This window comes from Rattus norvegicus, chromosome 11 (assembly GCF_021556685.1).
Source record: "Rattus norvegicus strain SHRSP/BbbUtx chromosome 11, alternate assembly SHRSP_T2T, whole genome shotgun sequence".
Taxonomy (NCBI): Eukaryota; Metazoa; Chordata; class Mammalia; order Rodentia; family Muridae; genus Rattus; species Rattus norvegicus.
This window is the reverse complement of record NC_141544.1, coordinates 77,709,477-77,723,633: the sequence shown is the minus strand read 5'-3', so window position 1 is coordinate 77,723,633 and position 14,157 is coordinate 77,709,477. Positions and strand designations below refer to the sequence as shown.

Here is a 14,157-nt window from a genome sequence, read left to right as displayed (position 1 = left end):
TCTGAAGGGTGAAAGAGAAAAGAAACTGCAAACACATAAAGATGCCCACTCAGTCCCATACCAGGTAATCTGTGCAGTGCTGAAAGTTGTCAGCCTCTTGGCTGTTACTGTACAGATCAAGGCAGGCCTGTAGACATGCAGAAGGGTGATAGTCCCCAAAGCCAAGAGAGCAGAAAGACCTACAACAATCAACCCACCACTGCATTGTAAGGGAAAATATCAAGTTGACCCCAAATTAGTAAGGCAAATAAAATAGTAAACATCAAAGGATAAATCCATGAATACTAAAAACTGTAACCCTAAACATCAATGGAGCTAATGAAAATGAATCTTATTGAAAAGACAGATAGTCAAGATAAACTCTTAGCTAGCTTAAGAAAGTATGATGGTTTATATATGCTTGGCCTAGGGAGTGGCACTATTAGAAAGTGTGGCCCTGTTGGAGTAGGTGTGTCACTGTGGATGTGGGCTTTAAGACCCTGATCCTAGCTGCCCGGAAGTCAGTATTGTGCTAGCAGCCTTCAGATGAAGATGTAGAACTCTCAGCTCCTCCTGCACCAGGCCTGCCTGGATGCTGCCATGTTCCTGCTTTGATGATAATGGACTGAACCTCTGAACCTGTAAGCCAGCCCCAGTTAAATGTCCTTGTAAGGGTTGCCTTGGTCATGATGTCTGTTCACAGCAGTAAAACCCTAACTAAGACAGAAAGGGAGAGAGAAGGCTCAAGTAGAATCAGAGATTTAAGTAATAATTTTTTAAAAGGTCATTACGACAGATACGACAGAAACGTAAAGATAGAGGTTATTTATAAACTACATGCTAACAACTTTAATCACCTAGAAGAAATGGATGAATTCTCCAACATAACACATCAAGGCTGAATAGATAAACCTGAATCAATAAAATCCAAGTAATGAGATTGAAATAATGATAAAAACCTTCCCAATTTTTTTTAAAGTCAGGACAAGGACTCACTGCAGAGCAGAATTCTACGAGTTAAAGAACTAATGAAATTCTCCAAGTAGAACGGGAAGTAATTCTAACAAACACATTTCACAGAGCCAGAATTACCCTGATGCCCACACTGGAAAGAACAAAATGCTCACTTGCTGTGATAGCAGGTTTCTCAGTAATCTTTCCAGTACTGAGAAAAGGCTATCAGTCCTTTGATTGTACAAATAGAGAGAAGTACAGGCCAGCATGCTTAATAACAGACGTAAGGCTCCCCAGCAGAATACTAGTTGAATTCAATAATGTATTAAACAATTATATTCAATAATGTATTAAACAATTATTCACCTTGATCAAGTTTCAATCATCCTAGGGCTGTCAAGATGGCTCAGGATACAGACACACACATATATATACATATATATATACATATATATATATACACACATATATACACACACACACACACACACACACACACACACTTGACATCAAGAGAATAAAGGACAAAACCATACTAACATCCCAACTGATACAGAAACGGCATTCAATAAAATTCAACATGTTTCATGACAGAAATATTGGATAAATTTAATATATAAGTAATATAGCATTATAAAGGACATTTATGAAATAGCTAACATCACATAGAATAGAGAAAAGCTGGCGCTTTCTCTATAAAATCAGCCACAAGGCAAGGATGCCCACTTTCACCATGTTTATTCAGCACATGCTGGAAGACCTCACCAGAGCCATTAGGCAAGAAAAAGATAGAAATGAAATTCATATGTGCACACGTACACACACACACACACACGCACGCACGCGCGCACGCACACTGCCCCAAACCTGCAAAGCTCAATGAAAATGTGAGTTGACTCTTTGAAAAGAAATTAAGTAATCCCTGAAGGTGGCGTGATCTATACAGAGAGCCCCAAAACTTACTACGACTGGTAGAACTAATAAAACCAGCAAAGATTCAGGATGTAAAATCAATACAAAAGTCATTCGTGTTGCCTTATATATACCAATAGCGAACTACTTGAAATAAGGATCAAGGAAGACATTTTATTTACAATGTCTAATAATTGAGAGATCTTAAAAAAGAAGTGCATGAAACACTAATAAAAGATATTAAAGAGGAGGAGAGGGAGAGAGAGGAGCTTTGGCAGGACAATATGGCGTGTGACGTTAAGATTCCACGCTGTGCCTTTACAGGTTGTTACGAATGTTCTTAAGGGATGCATGTGTACTGGGCTTTGTATGTTTAAGTGGGCAATTATATCTTACCAATTGGGTCAAAAAAAGATATTAAGGAGGACACAAAACCAGAAAGATATTGTTTCCATAGGCTAGAAAAATTAATATTGTTAAAATGCCTACACTACCCAAATTGATTTATAAATTTAGTGTAATTCCTCTCAAAGGACATCGGGGCTGAATGATGGTATTCATCAAACAACCAAAATTAAGAGAACCAAAAATATCCTTAAGTAGCCAGTCATTTTGAACAAAACATGGGACATTACGAACTTGAGTTGAAAAAAATGCTAACAGCTAAACTAATCAAAGCAGCATAGTACTAGCATTAAAAAAAATCACATAAATCCATGGGATAAACAAACAGCCTAGAAATAAGACTACACATTACAGCTCACTGATTCTTTTTACCAAAGTTACTAAAAATATGCATTGCAAAATAGGAACTCTTAAGAAAATGCTGTTTAAAAATTACACAGCAACGTACAGATATACAGAGCAATGAAACTAGATTCCAGCCTCTCAGTTATAAAGATCAACTCAAAATGGATTTAAGACTTAAGAGTAAGACTTAAAACTATAAAACGACTAGGGGAAAACATAGAGGAAACACTTCTGGACATTGTACTGGGTAAGAAACTTTTGGATAAAATTCCCAAAGCACAAAAACCAAACAAAGAAATAGGATCGCCTAAGCTAAAAAACTTTTGCATAACAACCAAAATGATCAAGGGAGTGCAGAGAAAGCATGTACAGTGGGAGAAAATAATTGCATTGCTCACAACGACAGGAAACTGACATAGATTACAGAAGCTCAATAGTCAAAACCAAACCCAATACCAAGTAAAAATGATTTGGTAACTTGATAATTCAATAGATTCGAATAAGCATTTAGCAAAAGAGGAAACACAAATATCCAATAAGCACATGAAAACATATTCCACATCACTAACCCTATGAGAGTTTTGTAAAATGTAATTATTGTAACTATATGAAAAACAGTTTAGAGATTCTACAAAAAAAAATAAGCCATGAAACTAAAAACCTCATATACGTAGATTTACCTCATGACCTAGCAATCTCAGTACTAGATGGTAAGCCGAGAAAAGCACATTTTCCTCATCACTTGTGACATTGTATTATTAGCAACAGAAAATAGACTGAGGTCAGGAACTGCCAGTGGCCATGTGTCACTACAGGAAGAAGACTGATCTCAGGCAGAGGCTTAGTGATGACAACCACCAAAGTCTCCACTCTCTATAATAGCTGAAATACGGGGCCTGTACCTCACAGAACTGACACTGGGAAAGGTGCTGTATCTCAAAAGGTAGCGTGTGAGGCTCAGAAGACTGTGGGTCCGGGCACAAATAATACAGAGAAGACAAGGACAAGCAGGCTGCAGTGAGGAGTACACTGGGAGGAGCTTCACCCTCAGTGGTGCCAGGCATCACTTGGGAAGAATCTGTCCTCTGATAAACTCTCCTAGTGCCTTCTTTTTAAAAAATTATTTATGTGTGTATGTGTGTGTGTGTGTGTGTGTGTGTGTGTGTGTGTGTGAGAGAGAGAGAGAGAGAGAGAGAGAGAGAGAGAGAGAGAGAGAGAGATGTTATGGCACATCTGTGGTCACTTCTGTCCTTTCCCTTTTATGTGGGTCCCCAGGATTGACTCAGGTTACCAGGCTTGTATAGCAATCATCCTGAGCCAGCCATCTCTCCTAGTAGTGTCCTCTAAGTCACTCCAAGTCAATATGGAAACAGCAAAAACAGCTTTTTCAAACATGGCAATAACCATAACATCACTACATAGCTATGGTCCATGTTCTGTTCTATGTACTTAACTCATGCAAATTCATGTGATCTTTGTAACAACCTTATGAGACAGTTACTATCTCTATATGAAAAAAATGAGGCACAAAAGACTTGATAATTTGCCCAAGTCCACACTGAAAGGGGCAAAGGGAGATCTAAACGTGGGAAGTCTGATCCTAGATCTGTGACTTTTAACCTCTCTGAAATGGAAATGTGACTAGGTGTGCAAAAGAATCAAAGAATCAAGTGTTTAGTCGCTCCGATCAACCTAACTGCCTCCATGGGTCTGCCACCTCTAAGGAATCTGCAGCTACTTGTCAACAACTTCCTTCATGTTCTGCTTCTAGAAACGAATAGGTGCAGAATAGAGGAGAGGAGACTACAGTACTGGAAACTAGGTAGTTCAGATAGAAAGGAAACTTTGGGAGAAGCCAAGGAAATGATTTCAATCCCCTCCCTATATAAACTGCCATAATTCCCCATTATGGGGACAAAGCATCAGTTCTCTAACTCGACCTCTGAGCTCCATTATCCGACTCCATATTTACAAAGGCTTTTCTGTTTATGTTACCTCATGCATGCTTTACCATAGCCTCTCGAGACACTCTTACTCTCAGCTTATTGGGGAAGACACTGCATTGTAAGGGAAGACTACTCTGCCCGAAGCCCCACAGAGTGGAGCAAGACTTTTGTCGCTGGTATCCAGATTCTAACTCCCATTCCATCAGCATGTGTCATAGCCATGAACAAAGATTTGGAATGAAGATAGCAAGGCCACGTTTAAAAAAAAATTCTCAAACGATCTGAGGTAAAATTGAATTTCTTTCAGTAGAACACGGGTCACATACATTTGTGTGTGGACTTCATAACATTGTGATACGTTGGGCAAAGATTACTTATAATTGAATAGTCTGTATTTATATGTAGCATGTAACCATGGCTACATCCATACAACAAAGCAGGGGTAAGTAGAGATAGCTGCTGTTGGAACCCAGAATACTCTTCCTTTTTATCAAAATGGGGCTTAAGAGCAAACTTCGTAACTTGGTATCTCTTATTTGTGGGGGTGTTTCTTGGAATAAGAGGAAATGTGAGAGGGAACCTGGATTAGAAGAAATAAAAATCTCACTTATACTCTTCTACGTACATTTCACCTACTTGGTTAAGTGAGCGACTCTGTTTTGGTGGCATCTGTGGTTATTGTCTTTAGCCTGTCTGATGTCTGGTGCCTCACCTGCTCTGCCACATCAGACACACAGCCATTACCCCTGAGTCTCACATGTTCAGTTATCTGACCAGCACTTTCCCAAAGGTTTAATCATGTCCTACGATTATGTCCCTCCCCTCTCAGAAATAGCTCATCCACACCTGCGTCTCATAGGACAGAAGGCAGAAAAGCTCACTGAGGAGTTTCTTCTTCCCCCTCCAGAAAGTGACAAATTGAGATATTCCCTTTCTTGGCAAAGCTAGAGAGGAGAAGAGTTTGGTATTCCTGGTTTTGTGTGTTCTCATATTTGTGGTATCATCTAAAGAGGATCTTAATTCTGCCTTCAAATTTGTTTACTTATGGGGCTGGGAAGATGGCTCCTTAGTTAAGAGCACATACTGCTCTCACAGAAGACCAAAGTATAAGGGGCTGGGGATTTAGCTCAGTGGTAGAGCGCTTACCTAGGAAGCGCAAGGCCCTGGGTTCGGTCCCCAGCTCCGAAAAAAAAAAAGAACCAAAAAAAAAAAAAAAAAAAAGAAGACCAAAGTATAATTCCTATGTCCCTTGTTCACAACCTCCTATAATTTCAGCTCCAGGTGATCCAATGGCCTCTTTTGGCCCCACCAATATACCTACATTTAAGTGTACACACACACACACACACACACACACACACACACACACACACACACACACACACGAGAGAGAGAGAGAGAGAGAGAGAGAGAGAGAAATTTTTTAATTAAATTAAATCTTTAAAAAATGTTATTTATAGTTCAGCTACATCTCCTCCAGCATATCAGAAGTCTCAGAAGGAACATTTTGTTTGTTATTCCACGTTTGACATCAGTGGTATCTCTGCTTGCTTGTTAAGTGTACAGGTACAACGTGTACTCTCCTTAAACAAAACTGTCCGAAACAGGCTGGACAGGAAAGAGCTCGCTGAGCCTCTAAGAACTCCACATTCCTCCAAGTCCTCCTAGCCCCTCCCTTCTGTGCAAAAGAAGACTCACAGAGATCTTGAAACTTGCAGATGTTCAGGAGGGAAGTAAGGGAGGAGAGCAGGCCCCACCCGCCCCCCACCTGCCTGACAGAGGGGAAGAGAGCTATTCAAGCCAGGCCAGTTAGAGGAGGTTTCAGATGGTTTATAGAAAAAAAGCAAGGACCCTCACAATTGGTTGCTAGGTAACTCTGCTGCAAATGGGAGTGAGCAGCTATGATCCCTGGGACCGCACAAAAATGATATGGTCAACAGGAGGATTTTAGAACTCAGAGGACCTGTTCTGCCAGTTATTTATAAGAGAGAGAGAATGCCCTTCTTTGGGCCCCTTCCTTCTAGTTAAAAGTGGAGTGGCAATACCTACTTTTCCAGACTGTGAACGCTGAAGTCCTTGAGACGGTGCCTGGCATGGAGTGAACACTGTGCAAGTGGATGCTCGTGGATAATATGGTGAACCACGCACCCCACAGGGAGAGGGTCCTGGCTCTCATCTATTATTTACTTTGGGGCACATTATTTACTTTCTTTAAGCCTCAGTTTCCTTCTCTATCACATAGGGGTAAGCTCCTAGTCGTTGATGTAGACAGTGGATAAAATTAAGTGGGTAATACATAAAAAATCACCAAGCACAGCATGAGAGACCAGCCATGCCACATCCAATAGATGTTTGTCATCATTAGTATTTTCTATTTTTAAAAATGTTTATAAAAATGCATAGTATTTAACTGGTCTACAGACTTCATTTTTCTTTATTCTATTTTGTAATAGAAAAAAAGTAATGGATTTTAAAATCTACCTTATCAAAAAAAAGTATCAGAACCTGAAATTATTCTTGTTTTTTAAAAATGTTATCTATCTATCTATCTATCCATTCATCCACCTACCTATCTACCTACCTACCTACCTACCTACCTACCTACCTACCTACCTACCTACCTTTCTCTATTTACTTATTTTGGTTTTCCAAGATAGGGTTTCTCTGTGCAGCTCTGGCTGTCCTGGAACTCATTCTGTGTAGACCAGGCTGGCCTTGAACTCACAGAGATCCATCTGCCTCTACCTCCTGGATGCTGGGATTAAAGGTGTGTGCCACCACTGCCTGACTGATAATTTCATTTTTTTAACCATGAGTGTGTGTAGGTATGTACACATGAGTGCAGATGCATGTGGGATAACTCTAGCAGATTTAAAGGGAGTAATTACTTCCTTCCTTTTTAAGCCATAGGTTTGACAACAAAGGCCTAGTCCAACAGTCATTTGCTAAAGACTTCTATGGAGACCGTAATCCAACATGGTAGATTATAACTCTTCACTAGGCTGAATGAGGGTGAACAAAATAATGCTTTCGTAGAAGGCATTCATAGAAGAGTTGCCATAGCAAAGCAATAGAAGGGATGGTGTGGGACAGTTGTAACTTGAAACACAGATATTCTGTTCGGCAAGGACAGCCCAACTGGAGTCCTGGTGCAAACTAACCATCACGGACTACCATAACCTGAAACTACAGAACAGCACTCCCCACCATGAACTTAAAAGCTTTTTGGTCCCCTTTATAATGAAATGGCTGCTTTTCCTTGAGTGCCTGGGGATGGGGAGGACATGAGAGACCTTCGAGGGAAGGTAGCTGGGAGGGGCTGGAGGCAGGAAGGGGGGGTATGACTATTTATATTAAAAACTTATGTTTAAGTAGTATAAAAATGAAAATAAAATTGAATGGCTCATTCAGTTTGTTCCTTAATGGACACCATAGAACAAATAAGGTTTATGCTTCCAAATAAATTTCCAAATGGTATAGAAACACCAGAATCTGGGAAAAATCTATTTTTCATAATAGAGGATTTCAAAAGCTAGTGTATCCATGACATCTCATAGTGAATTGATTATTTTTTCATTTTCTTCAGTTCCTAAGGAAACAAATGAGAAATATTCAACAAGAACTCCCATACATATACAAAGCTCCACCTCAAGAAAGCCTTCAGAAGCAGCAACTGACTACATCTGACATAGTGGCGGAGTCGCAGTGAGTGGTATTGAATTATAAATGCAAGAAAAAGAGAACAGACTGGAAGATTAAAACTGTTATACCTCTACCCACGACAAGCTAGATCACTGATCCATGTGAGACAATGTAAACTGGCCAACTCTAGACTCCTCCCTATATAAAATTAAAGGCAACATGTCTCAAAAAGTCCAGTTTTTAAAATACACAACCCAAAGTTACAGTTGGTTTTCTCTATAACAGATGAAGTCGGTATTAAAGAAAAGAAAAGAAGAAAAACAAAACAAAATTCTAGTTAATAAGAAATTTCTAACTCAAGGACTGAACTAAGAAAGCGTGTTTTCTGAAAGTAACATGGGTTGCAGTATTTGAACACATTTGGAAAAATTTAAAAAACGGAGAAAATGTTCGGGAAAGGGCTCCAGACCCTAGCACCTGGGCCAGAAGAGCCGAGTTCCTAAACTGCAGATTGAGTGTCTCTAATTCAAAATTCAAAAATCTGAAATGTTCCAAATTGCGAATCTTTCCAGCTCAAATGTAATACCACAAGTGGAGAACTCTACATCATCAACTGTCTCATCTACTAAGCTATTGTAAGTAATGCATAAAATTATTTTTTTAGCTAAGCGTATATAGCCTATGGAAGATAAACAAATGTTGAACTTTAGATGGAGGTTCTATGCACGACATATTTTATTATATACTTGCAAATATTCCAAAATTTAAAAAAACTAGAAGGCTCAAACAAGTATTGTCCCAAGAATTTGTATAAAAGTTGTTCAATGTGTATCCTTCTAAAATAGCTCCCCCAATGAACCACAAATCTCGCCATATCCTTCTTTGTTTAGACTTATTCCTAGGATCAATATAATGAAGTACAAATTTTAAACTTTAACATAAAATAAGTTTGCAATTTGATCCCAGTCTATGTTTCAGCTTCTACTCCTTTAATCTATTCTCACGGTACTTTACTGTAATGAGTTATTTACCTCACGGGCCTGTTCTTTTCAGCATTAGAGACTTTTGTGCACTGCTCTGCTTGACTAGAGTATCATATTTCCTGTCTAACTGTCATTCAACTTTTAAAAGCTCAGCTCAATTACCAATCGTTTTATGAAGCCTTTCAAGATTTCGTTGGACAGAGGATTTTGTTTCACTTAAGTGCATATGGGGCATTCTAAATATGTTCTAACTTATACATTAGCTGTTAGTTTACATGTCCATCTGTAATAGCAATCTAGGACTACAAGGCAAGAAACATTATCTATAATTATCTCGGTAATCACTGTCAAGTCATTTGCTATGATATTCCTTGAAACCATTAAATGAACTAAAGTGTTTTAACATTGGTTGAGCCAAAACAGTTTGAAATGTGTTGATGTTGCTTCCTATGAACAGCATTCCTCACTTTAACCAACCACCATTTTATGAATGGTGCAAATATTTTCATTGATGTTTAGTTTATATCCTTTAGAATAGACCTCTTTCATCTTCATATAGAGAACTACTTACTTCTATATTTGGAAGAGTTATTGTCACCTGTTCACCTTTGCCAACCTCAAGATTTCCTTCACAAGAGGCATCAACAGAAGCAGGTTTGAAGTCATCTAAAAATAGATACAAATATCAATTTTATTAAGATAACACAATGTATTACTCATGACTGTGAACAGATAGTGACAAAAGCAACTAAGAGGATTATTTTGGTTCACTGGTAGTTTTGTCCAGTTATTTTTATTGTATGTGTGTGGATGCTTTGTTTCCATGTATGCATGTGTAGGAGCCCAAGGAAGCCAGTGGATCTAACTGGAGTAAGAGATAGGTGTATGTGCCACGTGGGTACTCGGAACCAGCCCAGGTCCTCTGGAAAGGCAGCAAGTCCTTAACTGCTAAATCCCTTGGGTCACTGTTTAAAGAGTACAATCCGTCATAGCAAGGGAAGGGTGTCAGAGTTCACCCTGGTCAAAGAACTATCAATGCCATCAAATCCTAGTTTAAATTAGGGTAATTCCTGATATTTACTCACACTAAAGCTTTACTACTTTTGGTGGGTAGGCCCACTTGAATAGAAAATGACCTTATGGTAGTCATTACTTATCAGCTCATTCTGTGATAATAACAAATGGTGTCACTGAAAACAGGAAATTTACTGATTATTAGCCCTTACATAGATATAAATTATAATGCTGCTGGCAGCCCAAATCCAGAATTCATTCTAATGAGGCATTCAAACTGTATGTAATGAATCTTTGTTGCAAATGTTGTCATTGTTACATTTGAGTAAGTTGCATGCATTAGAACTCCTCATACATAATTGAATAGAACTCATAAAAACTAATGGTAACTATTATTTACTCTTTACCACGTTCTAAATACCATATTAGGTTTTTAGGACCTCTCTAGGAAAGAATCCAGAAGGTAGATATTACCATTTTCACAAATGAATACTGTGGTTGAAAGCTTAAGGAATGGTTTTTTTTTTTTTGGTTCTTTTTTTCGGAGCTGGGGACCGAACCCAGGGCCTTGCGCTTCCTAGGCAAGCGCTCTGCCACTGAGCCAAATCCCCAACAAGGAATGTTTTAAAAGTCACATTACATACAGGTTTGCTGAAGTTCAGGGTTCACAGCCAGGCTTATCTGAAGCACTAGTGTAAAAGACAGGCAAGATTTATTCCATACATGAGACAAAAATAATGCTTTCAAATAACACTGGCTTGAGTGTTTGGTGTAAATTAGGTCCACCTGCTCTACATAAATGTCAAATTCTATATTATATAGAGTCCTTTCCTTACTGAGTTATGAAGACTGAAGGTCACACTGGAAATAAACTGTGACCCTGCCAAGGATAATGGCAGGTTTTGTTTAAATAAACCTAAAAGGATTCTATGTGATGGTATACTTAATTGAATAGGGGTGGGGGAGACACCACATTTTTAAAGCCTTCTGTAGGACTAAGTGTGGAATCCAAACTTGCTCATTCTGTACTTGTTATTACCATTGTCTTCTTACATATTCTTGTTTATTGTCACTCTTGTGGCTCTGACTTGGAAAATATGTTTTCAACATTTTAAGAACCTTTGTAAAGCCGGGATGTAACTCAGTGACAGAGCGCTTGCCTAGTATGTTCACGGCCTTGGATTTGAGTTCTAACACTGAAATTAACCAATCAATTAATCAAAGAAACTATAAATAAAAGTCTTTGAAACACCCGCAAAGGCACTTTTCAAAAGCTGTATTTCATTCACTTAATTTTGGATTTGTAACTGGAAGAAGAGAATGTGTACCTAAGCTATAAAGATATATACACCAAGGGCCAGAAGAGATGGCTCAGCAGTTAAGAGGACTGGCTGTTCTTGCAGAGAACTTGGGTCATTCTCAGCATCAGCATCAGGTCACTGATAACCAAGGTTAACCAAGGTTAACTCTGGTTACAAAGGATTTGAGGTTCCCTTGTGGTCTCTGAGGGCACTGCATAATGTGGTGCACATATGTAGAATCAGGCCTGCATATATACATAAAAATACATATTTCTATCTTTATAACTTTTTTTCATAATCTTAAACCTTGCAGCTTGAAAAACAAAATATCACTGAATTCCTGAGAAGGAAGAGGAAAAGGACACAGGAAAGGGACATTGAGAGATCAGATAAGAATAGTATCTTGCTTTTGGGTGGAGAGAGAGAGAGGGAGAGGGAGAGAGAGGGAGAGGGAGAGGGAGAGGGAGAGAGGGAGAGAGGGAGAGAGGGAGAGAGCGAGCACTCTGGATGGCAATACAGAGCAAAATAAACAAGGGGCACCACTGAAGTTCTGTTAGTAAACTTCTCCCATTTATTCCACCAAAGCATGCTATTTTTGCTTAATAAAGTATTTTTTTTAAATAAAGTTTAAGTAGATCAATGGCAGGTTAAAACCATTGGTTTTTCCTACCCTTACTCTAAATTATAACTAGATTGTTTACAACTTACACTCTGAAGACTGAGTTTTAAATGGATGTGTTTCAGAATATAAACTTTATAAGGAAAGAGACAGAAAGGTGGAGGAATGTAGGACAATGAGACAATAAAGAAGAGCTAGGCTGCAGAAAAGGTGTGAAAAATCTACAATTTGTCACACACACACACACACAAGAGGTCACGACTCAGTGATGTTTCTCTTACGCACTACAATTCTGCGGCCTATTATGCAAAAAAGAAGTTTTACATACAAAATTAAGTTACATTTTTCATACTGGTATATCATTTAATTACTGAACCGAGAAGGCTCATTATAACCTCTTTTCCAACAACATTAAAAGTAATTTACTAAAAAAGATCGCAGAGAACAAAAAAGAAAACCGAAGAATAGAAACATTGGGAGGTAAATTTTTAAAGTAAAGAAAGTAGGAAAAAAAAAAAACCTTTCAATTTTTGATAATCAATCATTGCTTAGCTGCCCACGAAATCTGAGACCTAAAAGAGATACAAATGATTGAGACAGCTGTCAATCTCTCCCCACTGGGAAGCCTCATCAGCCAGAGTGAGGACAAGTGAAAATGGGGAAGAAGTGTCCTTGTGGCCTCTAAACATCACTTTTGTCCCGCACTCGGTCCTTTGTTCCACCTGTCTGTCACCTTTCCAAACTCTTCATCATTCACTTGTCAAGCTAGTCTCCACAGCGGCCCCTGCAGATCCCCCCACAAAACTTCCTCTCCTGCCAGTCAGTCTCTCTTAAATCCTTCCAAGGTTCTCCTACACCTGCGGGACGCCAGGTGCCAGCACAGAGGCTGACAACGGGTTAATGGATCACGCTGTCATCTGGTCTCCCGGGGAGCAAAGAGCCGCGAGGACAGAGTTACAGAATCCTGAGAAGTCTGTCTCCATACCACCCTCCCATCCCAGGAGGCACCCGGGGTACCCCGGACAGTCCGCACTCACAGCGCACGGTGTGGAAAGCACAGCGCGGCTGCTTCTCGAAACTTTCGCCTAATTTGAGAATCCGCTCGCGACGGTCGAGGTATGCGAGTCCCGCTGGTCCATTCATCCTCTTCCTCTGCCTCCCGCTTCGCCTTCACTGTCCCGCCGCCGCAGCCTTCTGGAGTAGCTTGCACTGGCCGCGAGCCTGAGCTCGGAACCGGGGCGGGCTCCGTTCATCTCTCTCCAGACGCGTGCGGCCGCCCCTTGGAGCGCCCCGAGTCTTGATTGGCTGTCTGGAGACAGTTGCTCCGCCCCTCGCCTGGGGCTCATCCCCGCCCCTAGCCCCCTTCCCGCGTCGCGACGCACACAGCTCGGCGAAGGCCGCCACGCTGAGGTACGCTGTGCGGGTCGGGCCCTGAGGTGGACGAACGCGGGGAAAAGATGAGGTAACAGACCTAAGGTGGCGATTGGGATGGGAGAAGGCCCAAGGGGACGGGGAAGCTAGGACGCCAGGAACGTAGGGAAGAACTGGTTGGCGGGGCCTGCTAACGGGAGCGTGGGCCTCCTCCGCGCCGGGCCCGCAGGTTTGGTGTGGAAACGGACGCTGAGGAGGGGGGGCGGCCGGGCCCAGCCTCTGGCCTCCTGAGGCCTAGTTGCTCCGAGGCGGTTCTGGAACCCCAGCCGCGCCCCCTCAGGTGTTGTGACCAGAGACTGGAAGCCTCTGGAAGCGGCGCAGTTACCTTTGATGGACGTTTTTTGTCTTTTTTTTTTTTTTTTTTTTTAACCTTTAAATGCGCACGCTTTTCCTGCCCAGTCAGGACCTGAGGAGGGGGCGTTTCCAGAGGAGACCGAGAAGCATAGGATTAGGGGTAACTGACTGCTGTACATTTCTGGCATTTGTTTCTGCCCTAGTGATTCCTGGAAGCAGTGAAGGGCACGGCCTTGGGATTCTTGATTCCTCAAAGGTCAGCCTAGCAACAGGGTAAGAGCATTAATTGATTGATAATTGCCTTTCTCCCCCTCCTGACACTTCACAAAATT

The 14,157-nt window shown here is 40.6% G+C and overlaps 2 protein-coding genes across 15 annotated transcripts in view; one reads left to right on the top strand and one right to left on the bottom strand.

Annotated features, from left to right (window-relative positions):
- The window catches only part of Eaf2 (ELL associated factor 2), a 45,460-nt gene that overhangs the window by 31,044 nt on the left and 259 nt on the right, over positions 1 to 14,157 (bottom strand). The window contains 2 exon segments of one of the 2 annotated variants that reach the window (NM_172047.1): positions 9,738 to 9,832; positions 13,138 to 13,371. In NM_172047.1, coding sequence (NP_742044.1) covers positions 9,738 to 9,832; positions 13,138 to 13,243 — 201 coding nt within the window. In that variant the 5' untranslated portion in view covers positions 13,244 to 13,371. 2 annotated transcript variants of the gene reach the window in all.
- Iqcb1 (IQ motif containing B1) overlaps positions 13,471 to 14,157 on the top strand; it is a 54,502-nt gene continuing 53,815 nt past the window's right edge. For 4 of the 13 annotated variants that reach the window (NM_001437764.1, NM_001437765.1, NM_001437769.1 and 1 more), the window contains exons 1-2: positions 13,471 to 13,510; positions 14,029 to 14,098. The gene's annotated coding sequence lies outside the window, so the exon portion shown is untranslated. Of the gene's footprint in view, positions 13,563 to 14,028; positions 14,099 to 14,157 lie in introns of all 13 variants that reach the window. The other 9 variants (NM_001437762.1, NM_001437763.1, NM_001437766.1 and 6 more) reach the window with 4 other exon arrangements.